This window comes from Phoenix dactylifera, chromosome 5 (genome assembly GCF_051530095.1).
Source record: "Phoenix dactylifera cultivar Ajwa chromosome 5, Ajwa_hap1_PhDact_Kaust_v1.1, whole genome shotgun sequence".
In the NCBI taxonomy this organism is placed as follows: domain Eukaryota; kingdom Viridiplantae; phylum Streptophyta; class Magnoliopsida; order Arecales; family Arecaceae; genus Phoenix; species Phoenix dactylifera.
This window is the reverse complement of record NC_143194.1, coordinates 5,392,665-5,414,587: the sequence shown is the minus strand read 5'-3', so window position 1 is coordinate 5,414,587 and position 21,923 is coordinate 5,392,665. Positions and strand designations below refer to the sequence as shown.

The following is a 21,923-nucleotide window of genomic DNA, read 5'->3' as shown; positions in this document are numbered from 1 at the left end:
TTGAATTGAAAATGTTAGGGACTACTAACAACCCACGCACATAAAGAACCCAAGTATAATTGTCAGAGTCATGCAGTAGTTTATCTTTTTTCTTTTAAACTGATCAATAAAACAATGTTTGTTTGAGGGGGAAAAGAAAAACACGGATCAATAGAATAATGTAGATTTTCTTCTATTCTAGCGAAAGACAGCACATCATATTACAAGAGAATGACAGGAAAAACTACTGTCACCGTTACCTGCTAAATCTTGAGCTTAGATTGGCGTTTAGTTTAAAATGGCTCTTTTCTACCAGTCCTTATCCTATGCTTTTCTTTTCTGCCGGCTTCTGATTCCAAGTTTGCTATAAACCTTTCAGATGACAAGCGTTTTCACTGAGCTCTTTGATCCTCCTGCACTAGGATTTTAGATCTTTGTTTGATAAATTGGTGGATCATACGTGGGTTTACAGAACTAAAAGTTACTACGATGGATTTATCAAGTATTACAAGGCTTGAATTGTTGAATGGGTTTTCCTAGTTCGATAGACACTGTGATATGAGTCTTGTCCTCGTAATTACTCTATCAAAGTGATGATACCCCATTCACTACGGTTAGTAGTACAATTTCATATATTTACGGAGGAACCGATTAAATTTTATTCAAGTGAAGTGGATATAGATTTTCTCCATGATTTCATTGTTTTTTTTAGTATTATTTCATACATTTATGGAGGAACCGATCATACTTTATTCGATTGAAGTGGATCTAGATTTGCTCCATGATTTATTTATTTTTTTATTGCTGATGGAGGAAAAGTAGCACCCTGCTTCCAATGGAATTATGGAATTATGAATATATTGAGTTTTATCATGTAATCTTGGTTAGTGGGAATAGTTAGTGGTTCATATAGAATTAGAGCCCTCACCCCCTCCCCTTTCTTCCCCAACAAAGCATTCTCAGCAGTGCACCAGAACATACGACCAAGTCTTTATTTCATTTTTCATTGGGAATTATGCACTCCAAAATAGATGCCTGTAGTATCATATTGCAAGAATGGGAAAAAGTCAGCTTATTAACAGTATTGTGAGTACTGTTCTCTTCTCCAAAAATCAACTTTGCAGTGCCAAGCTAGGACATTTTATTTTTTTCCTAATATATACATAAATTCGACTATGTCATGGCTTCTGCTATACCCTCATCATGAGTAGCAATCAAAAATGTCCTCCACTTGCATGATGAAAGCAAAGGCACTTATTTTTGGGGCATTTTTGCACTAGAAGCAGCAAAAGACTACTCATGTTGATGACTAAATCAGAGGACTATGGCAATATTAATACATAGGCACTGACTGATCCTTAGGTGCTGCTGTTTTGCCCATTCCAAATCAACTCTGCCCTCAGAACTAGATTTTGCAATTCAATCTCAATGCAGCGTCCATTACACACCACATCAAAATGGGCTCCCAAATTTCACAAGCCAATGTCCCTAATGTCTGTCTTAACTAGTAGCTGTAATTCTGTTCTTCCCTACATGAAAGTGTGTAGCAGTTTGTTCATGTTCCATCTCTGCAAAAGTCTACCAAACACATCATAGAAGACAATCTCGGCGTCGGTTTTTGTTAAACGCAAAGAAATGAACCCCTGCCCATCATGGAAGAATTGCAGTTTTTCAGTGGTTGGAGTGAAGATTCCTCGCCATGCCTTCGAACCTCCTCCACTTGTTAGAAATTGGATTGGACTGCAAGAAGAATCCAATAATATCTCAATTAAACTCAAGAGACATGTTTTCCTATATTAATCTTGAGGAGCCATTTAGTGTTTACCTGTCGGTGCTACTAATGTGCTCAAGGCAATGGTCATGCCCATTGATATAGAGATCAACACCATAAGCCTGCAAAATCTAAAATCAGAAGCTACTTGACAACACTATAAACCATGACAAGGATACTACCCATAATTATAGTCGCACAAGGTTAGAAAATAACAATTCAATTACCTTAAGCATTGGGAGGAGCAACTTCACAAGCTCAATGGTATCTCCATGCTCGCTTACACTTCGAATGGTATGGTGACCAATGACAATCTTCCAAGTTGCCAGAGATTCTCTCAATGCAGAATTCAAATCCTATTAACAGAATGAATTAAATGTTCGTTAAGCAACTTGTGGAGTTCAATTAAATCATAGAAAGCACTCATGTTACAACCTTTAAGACACCTTTGATGTATTCTTCCCGAGGAGCAACTTCCCTCCAATCATAGTGATTGTCTTTTGGGTGTGTCCAGTACTTCTCGACAAAAGGAGTAGTATCCACAAAGAAAAACTGTGCAAATTCTAGAAGTAAAGGGGGAAAGACATGTTTGTGTATTTGTTATAGTGTCTCACATAAATGAGAATCTCTGTTTAGGAAGCCTAATAAAGAAATTCTTTACCTGCATCAACCATGAAGGATCTCATGCAAAGCCATCGGCTATCCAATATTTGAAGTACGGGGTCCAATTGTGCCACTGCGTTACCCCTATAGTCATGATTTCCCAAAACTAGAGAATCATAGTTAAAGAAAGCATTAATCATAGTTAGGAAAAATTACATCTTTCTATTGGAAATCATCTTTTAATAAACTTACCACTATACCATTGCTTCTGTAAGCTCTTGGCAGTGTATATATTGGTAAATGATTCAATGAATGCTATGTCATTGACACCTGTCAACCCGCTCTCGTAAAAATTATCGCCAACAGAAATCACAAAGTCTATATCAAGCTCCTCCCCAATCCTTCCCATCTGTTTACATCAAACCAAATTGCTCAAGTTTGCTCCTATGATTATTTAGGATAGCCGATTTATAAAAGAAATAAAATTGAAAATATTGTACATAAACAACTAAGGAGAAATTCCTGAAAAGTCTGTTATCTACAAAGAAAATTACAATTTTCATTTGTTTCTTGAGCAACTGATAGTCATATTGACAAACAAAAAAAAAAAGTCCAGAATCCTGCCCTAGTTAATTTGTGAAGTGATGATTATATAAAACATAATAATATTTAAAAGAAACCATTCCACCTTTAAGTAATTGAAAAATCTAGAATTCAATAAAACAGGATAAACAAACATGGGAATACATTTAACATGAGTCAGCTAATCTCAGACATAGATAGACTCACACTTTTTGTGCATATATACTAGAGCAATTAATTATAAATCAAAGAAGCAGCAAAATACTGACAAGGTGTGAGAAATTCTCCTAAAAAAAATCCATTATAAGATTAATTTTGACAAGACATTGAAAAAAATATATCAGGAAATAATATTGCAAGGAAAAAGGACATTATCCCCCAAAAGGCCATTTGTGCTGCACAAGACAAGAAGCGAGGTTGGCGGCTCATAAAGTTGGCGACTGAATGAAAGCCCGACTTCCTCAAAACTACCATCAGAAGCCACTGCCTCGCCTCCCTAGAAACAAACATCCATCCCTCACCCTCTAAAGTTCACTTGAAAGACGACTCCAAATCATAGAACTCGTCAAAAAGCTAAAATCAACAAGAGGAGAACAAGGAGGATAGAAGGAGAGATGAATCATATATGGAAGGAAATATCTCAACCTGGTATGCTACTTGGGTTTGGTTATAAGTCCCTCTTCTTCCCCAGTCTCCGACAGCCAAGATGCTCAGCGAGCCATCGCTCTTCGCCGGGTGCGGGAACCGTTGGAGCTCCGCTGACGACGAGAGGAAGAGGATGGTGGAGCCCCAAAAGAGGATGAGGAACAGGGAGATGGGCCTGCATGGAGAGGTAGCCATGGCTCTGGTCACTTGGAGTCAAAGGGAGGGAAACGATCATGGAGGAATGATACAAGTACTAACCAGGGAGAGGCCATTTCCTGGAAGCATCCAAGGTGATGCAATTACCTTACAAGCGAGTTTGGCGGGGGGGGATGGCATTTTATAAATTTAGACGAGGATACTATAAATGTACTCCAAAATCTTTATATTTTGCTTCTAGCCATCTATTTGGCTTTTTTTTAGACATCGTTTTCGGAGAAAAGGGAAATGATGGGCTGCAGTTCCTCTGGAGCCCTTATCACCCAGCCAATAAAAGACCACCACGTGTTTTGCATGAGGTGGAGCTCACATGGCAGGTTCCTTTGATGCCACGCTAATTGCTCGCAGCTCATCTTCCTCTCGTGGGAGCAATGGCGTAGCATCTTCCCTGAAATCTTCGCCTATTACTTGAATTATCTCTGTTTTTAAATTTGTTTCCATTTTGGATTCGGACACGCTACCATGAACTATAAAGATGGAAGTGTTGGAGTTTTAATTTGAAATTATTTAAATTTTAAAAATAAAACCAACCTTATCTCTGAAATTTTAATTAGTTTAAAAGTTTTATAACATATTTCTTTTTTAGTCCCACATCGGATATATGAAAGAAAAATCCTGTTGCTTAAATCCATAGAGTCCAAATCAGGGTTTGAGAAAAGTGGGTTGGTGGTATGCATGTATGCACTCAGCTTGATTAGTTTTTTCAAAACCTAGAGTTTAGAGTTGACCGGCATACTTAAAGAGTCCTCTCAAAAGGAAGAGCTGCAGAACAAAAGTTGTCTCCCATGCTGAAAAGTTGACCTACAAAGGACACGAGTCATTTCCAAAATATTGAGAGCTGTCTCCAGTTTGATTAGCCAATTGACAATACTTGAAGAGTCATCCCAGAGGATTAGGAGTCGACACCTAAGAACTGAGCAAATTTCTAAACGACCAGGAGTTGTCTCAAGCAAATCAGGAGTCGTCTTAAGCAAAGATGAGTCATTTAAGCAAAGAATCAAACGTCATCTCTAGATTACTAGGAGTCGTTTACTTGGGATTGAGCAACTTGACCAACCTAAAGAGTCAACACCACAGATTCTCAAGAGTCATTCCCAGTTTTTCAAAATTCAAACATAAAAAAAAACTCCTGATAGCTAGGAGCCATCCCATCATGGGAAGGAATAGGAAGAGCCCTCTCTAGCGAGCCCAATGGCAGAAATGGTCACATGGTGATGGCTGTATTAATGAGTGGTCAGAGACCTCCAATGGCTACAAGCGGTGATCCCGAGCTCTCCAGTTTAAATATGAATCTTCCTCAACTTTAAGAGAAAAGACAAATAAGAGAAGAAAACAAGAAAATAAGTAAAAGTTAAGAGAGCATAAAAATACTTTCAGTGCTAAAAGTCAATAAGAGGGGCAAGCATTAACTACAGGTCACTGCTCTCTTCCACAAGAGAAACAATTATTTAGAACTTCATTGGCTATAACTAACCTCTAAGAGGTTTCTAGTGTCGTAAAAAGTGTTTAACTATGATGTATCTTGCGAGATCCAGAGAGGGATCTCGTGGGTAAGGCTTGGCTAATGCCTATCAAATTAGCTAGTGTTGTTCGGAAAATTCAGAGAGGAAACTTTTGTGAAAAGGTTGGACCATACTGGAAGTTGGCTGACTATGTAATCTTGAGGATTACATAGTGAAATTTCCAAGAGAAGTATTAGAGAATGGACGTAGGAGCGGATTTCTCTGAACCACTGTAAAATTTCTGTATTCTCAATATGCTCTTTTCTCATACATATATATATATATATATATATATATATATATATATATATATATTCTCAGTATGACTATGATCTAGTCTCGTTAATAGGGATTGTTCATTGACCCTATTGTCTTATAATTTGAAAAACTAGTTTTGATACTAAGCTTCTGGAGATTGAAATAGTGATATTTGTTATATAATATCGAGCACCTAGTGTACCCTATATCTGTTACATCTGTTATCTGATCTGCGCCACCGGCTTACGTGGCCATAGTTTGATATTGTGTTTGGTATCAGTTTATAAAAAATAATTTTTTGAATATATATATATATATATATATATATATATATATATATTCTTTGAGATTTGATGAAAAATAAAGTTTCTTGCAAGATCAATATTATGTTTGTAGAGTGTTATTTTAATTTAGCATTCCCTTGGTACGCTTAAATCCTACTTTAAAATATTATGTTACTGAGTTGTTAGCTCATATCATCTTGTCTTTATTTTTTTTTCCAAAATCAGAAGATGTATAGTAAGGGATAAATGGAGAAGATTGTTGAGCGATGGAATAATTAGTTATCTTATCGCTGATACTAGATGAACAATTGATTTATGTTGTTAAACATGTTTTACTATTTGATAAAAGTAAATTATTTAATTGGATTATTATGGTTATTATATTTTTGATTGAAAATTCTGGTGTTATTTGAATTTTGTTCATCTTGTAGGTCATGCATGTTCTCTAAGGCCAAGCGCTAGTGGCCATATGGTCATGTCACATAGCTGACTCAAGTGATAGGTTGAGGGTGGGACAATACTTGAGGACAGAGATTATAGAGAATTAAGTGTTACTCCTTATAAACATAATGAGACACCGGAGAAATGAAATTGGCGAGTGGATAAGAAAATTGCCTCAATGCAGCAATCTTGGTTGGTCAAGAGAGGAATCTGATGGGTTCCGGGAATCGGCTTGGTGCTGACCACTTGGTACTTCCCGCTTGTTCAATATTGATGAATAGATAGACTATGAATCTGCTATTTGTTTTATCAATTTCAGAAAGCATGTTGCATGGTGTGTATTGAAATACCAGTAGCACAGAGGTCTGCCAAAAGGACCCCAAAAAAATGATTAAATCAATATCTTACCAATACTATTTCAAACCTTAGAGAAACATAGGATTTTCTTTCGATTACAGAGCATATACCGAAAAATGAGAAGTGATAGAGTGGATCTTAACGATATGGATAAAGCTGATTAGTTTAGAAAGATTTTTGAGTTGTGCTCCTTCCAATAGGTCCAGAAAAGTGCAGCAGCTAGAATATCAAAAGATGGTCATATTCTTGTTTTCTCTCTTTTGTAGTGCTTTAAGAAAATTTGTCTCTGTAAATATTCATAGATTAGCCTTTTTTTGGGGAATATAAATGGCAAATGCACACAAACAAATTCGTAATACGCTAAAAGTATGTCTAATAAAATAGTGAGTTTTCAACATTTTACTTTTTTTTTCTTTTTTTTTGGCGGCCTTCTGTAGATTTGGGCTGTTGTGATGATTAGGTTAGGCTGAGCTCTACTCAGTTAAGCTTGTCAAGGGCCCTTGGGCTTAAATCCAGCTTCTGGATTTGGGCTGTCCATTGCAGTCTTTGGCGCAGCCCGTTGAACCCACAAAACAAGAGCTTACGAGCAGTATACCACCAATATTTCGGCCACCTCGTAGAGATGTTACATGAATAACTGCTATGTATAATTATTTGTTTTTCCTGTCAAGCTTCACACCAGCTACACCAATATGTTCATCTGAGGTGGACACTGGACAAGAGGAGAATTTTAACAGACTTCACAAATCTAGAAAAAGGTCGAAAAAGGTTGTAATATTAAATGTGCCAAGTTTTGCTGATGCCTTTGTGGTATTAGTGTATCTGAAAATGAAAACTCAAAACACTCTAGAAGGGAACAATGATGTAAACTAAGGAGAAAAAATGTAATAAAAGGTTAACTAAATTAAGTGGAGCAAGACGAAGAAGCATTAGTTAATTAATGAAGAAGCTCAACAACGGATAAACTGGCTCTTAGCACAGAAAAGAGCATTAGAGATCTCAGAAAAACATTAAAAAAAAAAATCCAAGGATGAGTACTCCATGGTGAACTAAGCTGCAGTTGCAAGCCATTAAAATGTTTGTTTGGATTTTCAGCAAAGTGGAGTTTAACTAATTCATTTTTTGGATGTGGGCAACTTCACTGAAGGGAAGAAAACAAGGGCTTTGCCATGAAAGATGCTACACTGTAAAACAATGGCAACTTAAAATGGCCTTAGTCAACATAGCAGTTCAATTCAGTATTTTCAAGAAAAATGTTTCAATTCAATCAAATATATACTCTTTAAAAGTCTTGGTAGAATGATTAAAAAAAATGAAAGAAGACTACTCGATAGTGAATGAATTTCAGCAAAGTGGAGGTTAGCTAATTCTCTTTTTGATGTTGGTAACTTCATTGAAGAGAAGAAAACAAGGGTTTTGCCTTGAAAGAGCTGCAATACAAAACCATGGCAACATAAAATGGCCCAACTCATCATTGCAGTTCAATTAAGTATTTTCATAAAAAATGTTTCAAATCAATCAAGTATATACTCTTTAGAAGTATTGGAAGTAAGATTTACCGTCTCGATACTGGACTCTGTACCGGTGCCACACTAGCACAATATTAGTACAGTACGGTATGAAGTTTTTTTGGCGTATTGAGTGTTGGTACGCCACTCGTATCGGTATGGTACGGAATGCTTTATACCATCCGATTCGAGCCAGTATGGCATGCCATGATTGGAAAAGTGAAAAAAAGAGAAAAGTGTTTAATTGATCAGTTAGCATCAAAATAGTTAAGTTGATAAGAATAGGATCAAACTAAGTGGATACTAGATTTATAGCAAAGTGGGAGCGAGATAAGTTAATTAAATAAGTACCATAGAGGTGATCTAAACTTGTGACCTCTAGCAAACTAAGTTTCCTATGTTAGCTAATCAACAACCCTGCACGTAAGACAAGCATTAAGGAATAGTCCTACATCGGATATTCTAGGGTTCCAAGGTAGTGATCTCATATACATGAGCCTATACACCTACTATATTAAACTTTTGGTTGGACTTTCACCAAAGGGTTTAACTATCTAACATTTAATTGATGATATAATCCTAGAGTAAATTCTTCATTTAACTTAGACTCCAAACAAAATTATATCCAAGAAATGATAGATGCTTAACAAAGACAGACTACGTAGGTCATATGACATTTTCACTTGAATATGAATAAATTGCTTATCCGGAAAAGCATTGACGATGGTTGTTAGATGGTTCCTTTCATGTAACATATTCTTCTTTTGCATATTTGTTTGTTTTCCAGTACATTACTTCCCTAAAATGGAGCTGCAAGATTAAGTGGGATTTCTTAGTGCTTTTGACGGAGAGCTTTTCCCTCTCGCCTTCAACCTCATCTTTATAGAAGAACGTAAATATGACCTCTTAACTAGGAACTACTAGAATTTCTTGGTTGGATATGTAGAACTTAATTCCAGATCCACAGAGAGCTCCAACACGGTTCCGGAGAGAAGCAACGACTTCGACAATATATCTTTTATAGGGCAGCAAATGCCTTCTAGTACTCGTGAATGGGTAAATTCTAGGAATAGAGATTGGAATATTCACATGATATGTTCATAAAAGGTTAGAGTATTATGATCAGGCAAATTACAGTAATCTTTTGAAGGGAAAACTAGACAGGAAAAGGTGGTGAAATTTGTAGTTTTCACAAATTTTGTTAAGCAGAACAGAATATATAAAGCTAATTTTGCTATTGTTGCAAGACCTGGATTCCAACTATAGGAATGTGATCCAAAGCAACGAAGACTTGATGTAGGCAGCTGTTCATTAGAGCTGGAGCACAATAATTTCAGAGAACAAGTACGTGCTGTGGATCATGACAATGCTTTGAACACTGAAAGCCTGTCTCTTCAGGGAAGGCCCATCAGTCAGCATGAATGCGGCCAGATGGAATACAACCACAAAAGAGACATATCAATCAAAGAACAAGGGGGCTGAATTGAAATATCTCCCTCTCTCATGTGATCAGTTTGAGGAAAGATGTGAACGTTTCATCTTTTCGCTGCATACTTTGAAGGGACTCGTGATGCTTCTTGTTGCTTTGCGACCACAAGGATGCCTTCATTTTGACGCAGCCTACTAAACGGAACAAAAAGGGTCCTGCTTTTCTAGTGGATATAATTTTACGCAGGGTAATCGAACCACCCTCAATTAGAGTGCAGGTATCCATATATGAGCGATATTTTGAGTTAAAAGAAAGAGAATACAAAAGAGAGGAGTTGGTAGAAGGGGTATTTTATCTTTTAGATCGAATCAAAGTCTCTAAAGGCTTTCCAACCAATTTTATTAAACCAATTGCTTGCATGGACTCGAGCATTTTATCAATGTTATTTTGAGTAAAATTAAGGGCATAAAATAGATGAAAAATATGGAGAAGGATTGTTGGGTCGGGTCGGGTCTAACATAGCAAGAAAAGAGAAAGGGGCAAGGGTTTCAGGCATTCCTATCTGTCCTTGTTGGATGGCTCACTTGCAGTAGCTGACTTAAGATCCTCCTAGAGGTCATGCCTTGCCATTACAAGCATGTGCATTGTTCTCCCGAGTTTGGTAAGGCATAAATTGTGCTGCTTGGCTGGACAATTGAAATCCCTAACCGACGTGTTGCTGCTAGATCGACTCAATCGAGTTAAGCTGAGTCGAGAGTTAGGGATCAAGTACAACATTCTCTAAGTTGTGTCATACAACTTGTAATAACCTATCTTTAACACTCTAAATCAAGCTTTATACCAAATGTTAACGAGCGATTGATCCTAAAAGTCAAATGCATCTCCTATGGTACTTTATCTAGTTAGTTATAAGATCTTGATTGTAGAGTAGATTAGAAGTTTAGGAGTGTCGATGTGGATCCTAAAATGAGAATTTAAAGTGGGTATTGCAATGGTACTGAAAAACCTTAGTTGCTATAGTTTGGGTTATGATCTAAAATCATAATCTAAATAAAAACCTAGTTAGATACGGACATTCATGACCTGTTCCAAATTTCTAATTCTAGAAGGAGGTTTAGCTTAACCACAAGAGGTGTCTCTCAGGTGCTTAACCTAAATAACCGTTCTATCATTCACTAGAATGTTTCATGGCACTTACGTATTCCAGTAAAAAAGTTAAAATCGTTTTTATCTGGTTTAAGTAGTTGTATTTCGGAGGAGAGGTCAGTTCTTAGATCCCCCATAACTTGTACAACTCGTATAAAGAGATATAGCTTTCAAATGTGGTCCTCCCATTTAGTTTTCCTATTCACCCATGCAAAGAACCATACAGAAAGCCAGTCAGACATTTAAGTTGTCACTCGTGTTCCAACAGTTCTGCATACTTTGATAAAGGGAAATATGTCCCCTTTTCATACGTGGAGTCGCTTTCATTCTAGAGTCCTTGGTCTGCCCTTTCTTTGTACATTCCCCTCTCATATATATATATATATATTATAATGGACAATGACAGGTGAAAGGTGACGGAGAGGGAGAGAGAGAGAGAGTAATAAAGAACGAGAGACATTAAGAGCCAAAGCCAAAAATCACATAGCCCCTCCCATAAGACTGTTGGTGAATAGTCCTCAACAGTATCGTGGCCCCTTCGATCTCCTATTCACAAGCAACTCATTAAGTATGTAAGTCTGCATGTCCACAAACTAATTAATTCTTTTGCTCAGCTGGGAGCGACCACCACATACCCGGTTGATTGAATCTTGAACAACTTGAGGATATCAGAGAGAGCGGACAAACTAATTCTTGTCCTCTCCTTATCTAATATCCTCTCTCTCTCTCTCTCTCTCTCTCTCTCGGATTCAACTTGATGGTAACTTGTTGCTGCATGCTCACGGCAATATGCACCGGCACTTACAATAGGACAGATGTTTAACACGTATATTTTACTCTGGCAATTAAGAGAAGTAGCTACATGCTCATGGTCTTGTTGTTAGGTTTTCTTTTTCTTCTTCTTGTAAGCAAATAGTTTTGTTGTTAGTTATATCTCATATTCATTAGAACACATGCTGGAACAGGCAAAAACCTGAAACCCCACTATAGGCTTTTCCTGCAGACCAACTTCGGCCACATTAGTCAATTCAACATATCTTAGGCCCTAATGGATAGTGTCATTGAAAAAGAGCTTGAATTGAACCAAGCAAAAATTTGGGTGCATTAGGTTTAACTTTAGTATAAAATTATGGCAAGTTGGTTGAATTGTTTGATTGTTAAAATCATCTTCTGCAAAAAAAAAAATCAAACATCCCATGACTTGTAGTCTACTAGCTCACCCCTGGCCCAATTTCAAATTGGTCCATTTTCCAAACTAAAGCTATGCCTTAACCAATAAGAACCTGGTATAGAAGTTAATTAAATTCACATCATCGTCATTGTTGTCGTCATCATTGTTGTCATCACTGTTGTTGTTAATGATGATTATGATAGTAAGTAGGATGAATATTATTATAAAATTTATAATAATAACCTGATATATTCTCAAAAATGGACCTAGGTATAACATCTGTATATATGATCCCATGCTCCTATTGGTAGCTGTTTGTACAATTTGAAATATGCACCTCTCTATTTCACAATAGTGCATCTGATGGAAGTTGAGGTCAAGCTAGACCTAAAAATAAATCATCAACGCCTAAGAATCTATTGATTGTAAATAGTGCACCATCAAAATTCAACAAAAAGTGTGCTAGCCACCATTAGAAGGCTTTCGACAATAGTTGCGCACCATCAAAAGGTTTCATCCCTTATTCGTAGATGACTATAAGTTTTAGAGAAATGATGGTAGCCCTAATCATTGTTGGATCATCAGACTGACATCAGAAGGCAAACGACTGTAGATAGGTCATCATTAGAACCAGATTTTCTTCTCGAAGGCTAAGAGTGGAAAGATAACTTAGGCCCCATTTGGCAAAGTTTTTGAATATATAGAAAAAACTTTTTGTCCCTTTAAAAGCAGTTTTAGACGGTGCAATGGACTTTATTAAAAAATCTGAAAGCTATTTTGTCTTTGCCGAAAAAACTAAAAAGATCTACCCCATTTTGAAGCTTCTCCTTAAAAGTATTTTATGGTATATATCAGAAAGCTATTTTGGCTTTAGGATAATTTTTGTAGAGAACAAAATACCCACAAGTAAATCTCATAATTATATCTTATATTATATCATATCATATCATTGTACTATAACTATAATATAATATAATATTACTATATTATATTATATTATATTATTATGATATTATATGACGATACTTTAGGAATATAGTTACCAAATAACAAACAGTTTTTTGTAAAAGTTTTACTTTCTACAAGCTTTACTTCCAAAAGCTTCAAATGCTCTACTACCACCAACAATCCCAAACAAAACCTTAGTTTAGTTAGTTTAGGAGTTTTTTTTTCTTATTCTTTTCAAACTCTAAGATACCTAAACATCCCTACCTTCATAAGTGTCTCCAAATTCTATAAATACTCCCTCTAGTGTTTAGTTTCCATCATCAAAAAATTAATAAAGCTTCTCTTTTATGGGATATACTCTGGTGTTCGCTTTTATATGGTGGCTTCTACATGACCCTAGTAGATTTTGAGGAACAACGACATGGCTAGTTGGCAGAGTTTTTAATCGTGGAGCATCTTCAGTGCACCAGTTGGTGGAACCTTGAAAACAGCAACACTCTTTTAGTATAGAGGAGATACCAAATATTTCTCTTCTAGTTTCTTTCTTAACATCCAGATCCATAGCCTTTAGATTTAAAATTCAATTTTTGCTTTCAAAATTCTAGGCTCAAGTTTTATTAATATTGTACATGTTTACTTAATCTTCGGGTAGGTAGCTCTAAAGCTTGCACTACTTGGAAAATATATCACCACCTTTAAGGTGTAATACATGAAGATGCTTTCATTCTAGACTACTACAGTAAACCTCCTAGCCTCCCCTTCTCGTTACCCCAAAATCTATCTTGCACTTGGAACATACCAGCCAGCTCCATTGGACTTGATTAGTGCAATAGAAAGACAATAATCTCACATAAAAAACTCTAATGACCGCAGCGGGACTTCCTTGCTGGAGTTCCCCCTATTGTGCCACACGATACAAGCAAGCAGCTAATAAGAAGCTCAATGAGTAAGCGCCTAAACATCAGCTATGTTATCTTTTTTAGTGTGAGATTCAAATGTTACAACACCAATTTTAATTGAACTTTAATTAGAGGTAATAATCTTAAAAAGTGAATGATATTTTTTTTTGTTGTTGCTGAAAACAGGAGTATCGTACAAATCGTGTACGGATACAACCAAGAAAATCAAAAAGTCACACATCTCAAAGAGCACTGGGCAACTCCGCCTCGTCCACCCAAAGGTGTACCCCTAAGTGGCGAGCTACAAATGAAGCCACCCAATTAGCAGCAGCGTTAGCTTCCCGAAATACATGCTTAGCCTGAATGGCCAGCCCATCACGAACCATGATCCGAATATCTCTCAGCAGCGGGTGGTAGTCGCCGACCCCCCCTTCCTGAAATCCACAGAATCCATTCGATGATCGTTGCAGAGTCGCCCTCCAAAAGGACATCCTAGCCTGCAGAGCATGCCGCACATAACACAGTCTAGCCCAGGCCCCTCTTAGCTCTGCCCCGGGCACCGAGGTATCAAACAACTGGCAGCCTCCAGCAGCAATCATCCTGGAGTCTGAGCTTCTAACCACAAAGCCCACACCTCTCCTCACACCGCCCTGCAGAACGCAACCGTCGAAATTGATCTTGAGGAAACTGGGAGTGGGGACTTCCAGGTGAAAAACAATGATTCTTTGTTAGTTGTTATGACTTTATAGTAACTTGGAATCCTAGGTTAGGAGATTGAACTTTTATAAAGGGGAGTAATATAATAAATTTGTACTAATAACAACAAATATTGATTAAAATGGCATAATGTTCAACCTAATTTGAGCCATAATATGCCCATAGACTTTCAGGTGTGTGGTCTTCACTTTCTAAGCAATAATAACAAGAAGAAGCTGGTAAGCAAGCATGCGTCACATTAAAGAGCTTCTCATTCCTCCCTCCCACTGTCAATGCCGGGCTGGCCAGGTCCGGCCTGGCCAATAACACTCTGGTTCCGGGCAGCTGCATGTGGCAGGAGAATTTATATAAAACACGAGGCCCAACATATTAGTTCATGGACTTGGTCATTTCGTGGGTGACCACAGCACTGTTTCTCTATTGAACACAAAGGGTCAGTAAGCAAAAATGGTACCCTAGGATGTGAAAACACAGAACTAAGAATTCTTGTGCCCGTGGGCCCACTTCGTCACCTCTTCAGAAAAGAAATAGATTACAAAATTGAACAAGGAGAAAAAATGATTTTTTTTAGTAAAAAAATGAGATCTCTCTCAAAAAAAAAAAGGAAAAAAAACAAAAGAAAAGGGGATTCGAGGTTCTGCCCATCATATGGCCATCATGACTTCCTTCATGTCAGTAGAAGAAACGAAAAAGGAAGGAGAACACAGCAAATCAATCATAAAGCAATGGATTACAAAATCATTTCAACTCACTCTTTTTCTCTCACTACATCGGTATTGATGTCTGTCTAGTTTTTCTTGTTCTCTGTGACAGAGTAATAATAATGGAAGAAATGGGGGAAAAAGAAAAATTCCCTGTTGAAATCTGACAAGCCTTCAATGCCCGTCCTCCTTTTAAGCCTTTCTTGGTAGGAGGTCCATCTTGGGCTACGTTATATTACTGTAAGAATTGCCAAGTTTCTCCTCTAAGAGGAAAAGTTCGGTTAAAGCCAACCTACTTCTAAAGCTAAAAAAAAAGCCAACTTACTTTGGTACTGCTGTTTCTAATGTTTGCTTCTTTATTTTCTTTTACAAATTGTATTAAAATATGTGTACGATAAAATGGTTGGATTTGGATCTAATTTTAAATATGTTTTACTAAGAGTTCAGTTTGATAAATTTTTGATCTATCTTGTATCAAACTTGATTCATATCTGATTCCACTTGATATGACTGCCATCCCTAGTGTGAGGCAAGGTCTAGTCACTTAGCAAACATGTGATTTGGTAATTGGTTGAAAGGATGGGAGGTTGTGGAGATGATATTCCTTACTTCTTTTTCCCACCTCCCTTGGTCCCATTTGGAAGGTTTGATAAGACAAATGCTCGTCCTTTATAAATTATTCTCATCTTCCATCCTTCAAGTATTTCATCACCATGACAAAAGGGTTGCCTCATTAAACACCGGAAATAAGAAAAGAAATATGAGAAAAGAAATATGAAAAATAAGAGGTGCAAAAACTTATGGACTATGGCCATTCCTTGTAAACCCTTATCGTTAGGTATCAATTTTATTTTTCTATATCTAAAGATTAAAAAAATTAAAATTTTATTTTTAGTTTATTTTTGAAAGTTTATAAAAATATAAGCACAATTAGTATATCTAATGATTTTAAAAAACATAAACATGATAATAGGATCTGAGGTGATGTTACTGGTGGCTGATATAATGGAGATGATAGTATTAGTGGTGGCAGCAACTACGATGGAGATACTAGTAATATAGTGACATGGTGTATTAGCAATGAAGGTAGAAGTAGAAGCATTGACAATGTGGTAGTGGTGACAATAATGGTGGTAGTGTGATAGGATGCTAGCAGAGATCATGGTCATGGTGGCAGTAGTAATTGTGGCAAAGATGGTAGAGGTGGCGATGGTAGTTACAGAGGTGGTGGTGATGGTAACAATAGTACGAGGTGGTCAAAATAATATTGGTGACATTGATGACGATAGTGGTGATTGAGATGAAGGCGGTGAGAACAATGGTGGAGACAATAATGGCAACAACGGTAGAATGGAGGTGGTGGTGATAGTGGAAATAGTAAGCAGTAACGGTGGTAAAAGATATAAGTTTCTTATTTTTGAAAATAGTGAATGTAAAAGTCTCTTATTTTCAATTTTTAAAAATAATAAAAATTATTTTTGAAAAATAAAAAATAAAAACCAATAGCACCAATTATGTTTCTGGTCTCAATTTCTATGATTCTCTTTTTAAAACTAAAAAATAAGATATAAAAGTAATGCCGAACAAGCTCTACTATATAGAATTTTTTCTTGCATTTCCATATCAACCAAGCGGATTTTGTCTTAACCTTTGTTTGAGATGCACATCTATACTACATCCTGACATGCATGCATGTGTAGAGAGAGAGAGAGAAAGACGATCTTTGCTGAAAGTGAAGTTTAAGAAAGGCATTGTATGGAGAAAATGGGAGCATTGTAGGCATTTCGAAGGTCCAGCTATGTATGTCAATTTCAAGGATGAAATTCTTCTATAGAGAGGATGATGTGAGGACGGACCTAGTTATGTTAGACTGAACAAGCCTAGGGGGCTGGGCATGTGTAAGCTAGGGCTCGACAGCCTAAGCCCTAATCCTGCTCTCCTCATCTATTCTTCCTCCTCGATTCCCTTCAACTACTATATCCTCTTTTTCGAACCTCTTTGGCTTCCCCACTCTCAATTGCCCCTATCTTTTGACTCATTTCCTCCAATCTCCTTGTTTAACCTTGTTGCTCAGCAAAATGCTAAAACACTAGTTTCCGACCTATCTTTTCCCTTATCATCCTTATTTCTCTCTTCTTCCTCCATCACCACCCTGTTGCTGGCTTGGTTCTTGCGAGTCCCCTCCATCTCTTTGTTGGACCTTGTCGCTAGTTATCTCGTCGAACCTCACCATCCCCTCTTTCTCTTTTCTATTAGTCCCTATGTGCTACCCTAGTGGAACGAGTACCACCTCTAACTAACCTGACTTGTTTTGGCTACCATGCAACACTCGGTGAGCCGAAACCCCTATCTCCTTCTTTCTTTCTTTGGTGATTCCCTCTTCCTTTTTCCTTGTGTTTCCCTATTGTTGCCTTCCTTGCGCAATAGCTTGCAGGCCTCTTCTCGAGTGCCACCACCATCTTGGCACTAGACACTCCTACTTAGACACTAGCCACACACACACACTCTCTCTCTCCCTCTCTTTTCCTCTAAGAACTCTAGATTCCTAATAGTCGTCCCCTTTCCTCTTCTTCTCCTAAACTGTCTTCCTCTAGGATAATCTTTCACACTTAATCCCTCCACATTCTTTAATTATTTATTTGTCTCTATTTTTGATTAGCTTAATTTTGTGTAGGGGAAAGACCATCCAAGCAAGAAGATTAGCAAAAGGTTTCACACCCTAATCCTCTAATAGAGGTAAAAATCTCAGCATTTTACTCCTTTAGTTAAGCATATAACATGGATTAGGGTTAGGACCGGGAACCCTAGGGTTAGGATTGTTTTGGAACACCAAATTTTGAGATTAAAGAGTTGCAAAAATTAGTAAAAGGGTTTATTAAATTGTTTACACTTGTGGTGTGGTTTATTATGTTAATCTTTAGTCAAGTTGGTCCTCCAATTTTTATGAGAATAACTAATTTCTATAATTACGTTAAATATTAATATTAACTGAAGTGGATGTGTTAGGTTATACATTTGGATTGATTGACACACTTTGAAAGGGTACTACTATCTATGAGAGGTAAGAACCTCTGTTGTTTATTTCTTGTATAAATACTCAAACATGTGATATGTGTATGTATATTATAATTAATATTGAATGGCCTTGTTTGTCAATAGCTTATGAATTGGTCTTGGTTGTGAATGTTTCTAATGTGGTTTGGATTGTGAATGTTTATCATTTGGTCTTAGTTGTGAATTCTTATGAATAGTCCTAAATTAAGGTGTTGCGGTGGGATGATAATTCTAGGTATGAAATTATATTTTGGGAACTTTGAATATTATTATGCTCTTCTTAAAATTATAGTGTTCTTATATTGATAATGCCATGAATGATAGTTTTTTCCCCCAACTAGTATAAGCAAGAATGGTTGATGACATGACTAAATGGTGGATATGAGCTCTAAATTAGCCATGTTATTATGGATTTTCTTATCACGACCAGAAATTTGACACTATGGTTCGCCTCATGATAGACAAGAATGGGGCACTATAGTTTGCCTCATGATGGCGGGAATGGGACATTATAGTTCGCTACATCATGGGCAGCAAAATAACATTATGATGCACCATATTGCAGGCAGAAACATGGTGAGAGGTAGAGTAGTTAAAATATCTCTAATACTAATTTGAATTTCTATAATATGCAATTGGATGACTCATGTTATCTAGATCTATTATTGTTAAAATTTATTTATCTTATTTATGGAATAACATTTACATATCATATCTCTTCCTTGTATTGTTGAGATTTTTTATAAGTTTTGAAGCCTTTTGCCACATGCCTAGCTCGAGTAGCGGGTTTGGAGCATGACAGTGTGGCACTATTAAAACCCTTGATATTTGTTCCCACTTGATGTTTGAATAGGAGGATTTCAAAATACATGATTTTAATTTTTTGTTAGATTTTAGGAGCATGATCAATCAAGTTGATCCTCACTTTATAACATTCATCTTTGATTTTTGAATTAGCAGGATTGGCATGTCAATCATTCTCGAAGGAGAGTAGAAGAATTGTATATGCACTCACTCTTGTAGTTAAAGTCTAGCCTAATGATATAGGAAAGTACTATTTAACATAAAATTTTTAAAGTTCACTCTCACACTAATACCCTTCAAAGTTTTAAAATGATCTAACATGTACTATACAAAGATATCTTTAAAAAAATACACAAGCAATTTTTTTTAATTACTAGATGGCTTTAGAGGGCTTTTTGTGCCCCAATACCACTTGAATTAATATAATACTGGTATTTAGCACGTCGGATGCATGTGAGTGAAAGTGGGAAGCATGGATGGCAATGATACATCCACCTCATTATAATTTTCCTTAAAAAGTAGTGGATATATTTTTTTTATTGTTAAAGAATAGTGAATAGATACTCTTGCAAAGAAAGAGATCAAGGGAAAGAACTTGTGATAAGTCTATATATTTTTCTTAATATTTTCTCATTTATTTGGGTTCTAAAATTCCTATGTTTGTTTGGATTTTAGAAACTTTTTTCTATATCTTTAGATTCTTTCGGTTTTACCTCCACTTGGACTCATCAGGATCCTATTTCTTTTGATTATATGACATTGGTTTGTTATTTCATCAAAGTTTTGCTTACTATTTAGTATTTGGCTTTTAAGAAATTATAAGAATGGTCGGAAATTGTATATCAACTAGATTTGGTTGAAATTCAACTTTATAGTTTATTTTCTTTGGTTGATTATTTCCTCTTACATGATCACAGATTTAGTTTCAATTTTAATTGAAATTAAAAATCGATTAAAATAATAATATGAATGGTTATGAAATTTTTTATCATTTTTTAGAGTCAAAACAAAATGAAAAAGAAGGATAGTAAGTAATTGAGTGTCTAACACCTTAAAGAGCCCCAATCAATGAACGTTTTTTTTTCTCCTCTTGTTTCCTTTGCACATGAAACACTTGAACATCCATGAACATTGGATAGTAATCAATCACCTAGAGTTCTTTTTATATATTGTATTTGGTTAGATAAATAACCTGTCAGATATGATGAACTAAATATATGTCATTATATTATTATAATTATCTGAGATTTTTGCATATACCCTTACAAATATGATTCATTATATATTTAATTTTGAAAATTACTATTTGTATATATGTACCACTTAAATCATCATCTTATTGCAATGGTGCCTCTCTTCCAATATTTTTGTTGGCATCTTTAAAAAGTTAAACACAAATGTAACTCTTTATAGTACAAACCGAATATTGAATTCGTCAAGAACATTGACACAAAATGATACTAGTGTGATTTTATGCTCAAAATGGTTGCTTACTAATGCCATCAATCCAAAAATCTAATGGGATGGCATCGTTGCTAATACTGGATGGTTTGAGAAGTATATATGTAAATAGTGCTGTTCAGAGAGAAAATATATAATAAACCATATTTACAAGGATATATATATATAAATATATTTATATATATACAAAAACTATCAAATTATATTTATTCATTATACGATAATATATTATTAATTAGATGGGTATTATTGCATGGAAGAAACTTTAAAGCCATCCTATTTGTGTTTGGTCCATATTTTTTAGATAAAACCATATGTATTGTGCTTGTAGTAGTCTTTCAAAACTTTTGTTTGGATATTGTTGTGAAGGCATATTTAGATCATTCTCTAAGGTAAATAGATAAATTTGGATATTATGGAACTAGATTTAATCGCATGGGTGCACATGCGAATAAATTCTAATGTTAAGGGTATCTACACAATATATATTTTCTAAGTAAAGATGGAAAAGATAATTCCACAAGGGCATATATCCAAAAAATCCAGTCTCAATTAAGTGCTTCGTATCAACACATGCAATTGTCACAAAGAAATGAAAACACAAATTATTATTAGCCAACTAGGTCCCTTTTTCGTTAGAAGCAACTCTTCAAAGATCCACATACGAAGTAACATTCTTATTTTTCATCAAGGAAAAAAAATTATTACAGTGACTTAAACAATCCAAATTAGGTCCCCACCAGATTGTTACTTAAACAAGCAATCCAAATGCTACTGAGGTGGTAGCCTAGTGGGAGCGTGGCCTTACTTCCAACCAAGTGGTTCCGAGTTTGAAACGCACGGGCATCGATTAAATTATGGAGACCGGATGCTCCTTGCTCGGACACGGAGTCTGAAAAGGCGTATCGCTCTGCTAGTAGCCTCGGTGGTGTCAGGTGTGACGTACTCATACGTGGTATTCGTGCCGGAGCCTAGAAGGATAACCGAACCGGGCCCATGGGTGGGAAGAGTATGAGTAAAACTGGCCGGGGTGCCCAACACACGGTCATTTTTACTCGAATCGAACATTCTCCTGGCGGGGTGGGGGCCCAGTAGGGGCTGCTACGCACGGGTGGGCTTGTCCTCCCCCCAATTTCTCTAGAAAAAAAAAAAAACAAAAACAAGCAATCCAAATCAAATTGCACCAGTGCTAGATACAATTAAGTGAAGCGACAACACGTATGTCTGTGGGCCTGTCATGGTCCGTACCTGTGGTCAGCCACCATCAGCCACAGTGAAGTGAATGTAGAATATTTGTAGTCTCCTTTTGTTTGGTCTCTAAGAATCAATGTTTTCATATTTATTGGCTTTGTCCCTTAATCTTCAGATGGTCGCAATGTAGCAAATTTTCTTGTATCTTGATCCACTAAATCGAATCGGACCATGACCAATAAGTGTTTGGGACCCA

At 36.3% G+C, this 21,923-nt stretch overlaps 1 protein-coding gene across 3 annotated transcripts; it reads right to left on the bottom strand.

The window, feature by feature from the left end:
* Window positions 1-957: 957 nt before the first annotated feature.
* Window positions 958-3,969, bottom strand: LOC103711104 (purple acid phosphatase 17-like). Of its 3 annotated transcripts, none has more exons than XM_039129367.2 (8): window positions 3,839-3,969; window positions 3,581-3,755; window positions 2,606-2,762; window positions 2,412-2,519; window positions 2,186-2,313; window positions 1,978-2,106; window positions 1,805-1,872; window positions 958-1,719 (listed from the first exon to the last, which is right to left on the bottom strand). In XM_039129367.2, the coding sequence occupies exons 1-8, from the start codon at window positions 3,850-3,852 to the stop codon at window positions 1,509-1,511; spliced, it is 990 nt and encodes a 329-aa protein (XP_038985295.1). In that variant the 5' UTR covers window positions 3,853-3,969; the 3' UTR covers window positions 958-1,508. The 3 variants fall into 3 exon arrangements, with proteins under 3 accessions (XP_038985295.1, XP_088577584.1, XP_008795327.2); XM_088721458.1 differs by having other exon boundaries at window positions 1,097-1,719; window positions 3,884-3,940; XM_008797105.4 differs by lacking the exon at window positions 3,839-3,969 and having other exon boundaries at window positions 1,097-1,719; window positions 3,581-3,832.
* Between the last annotated feature and the right edge of the window lie 17,954 nt (window positions 3,970-21,923).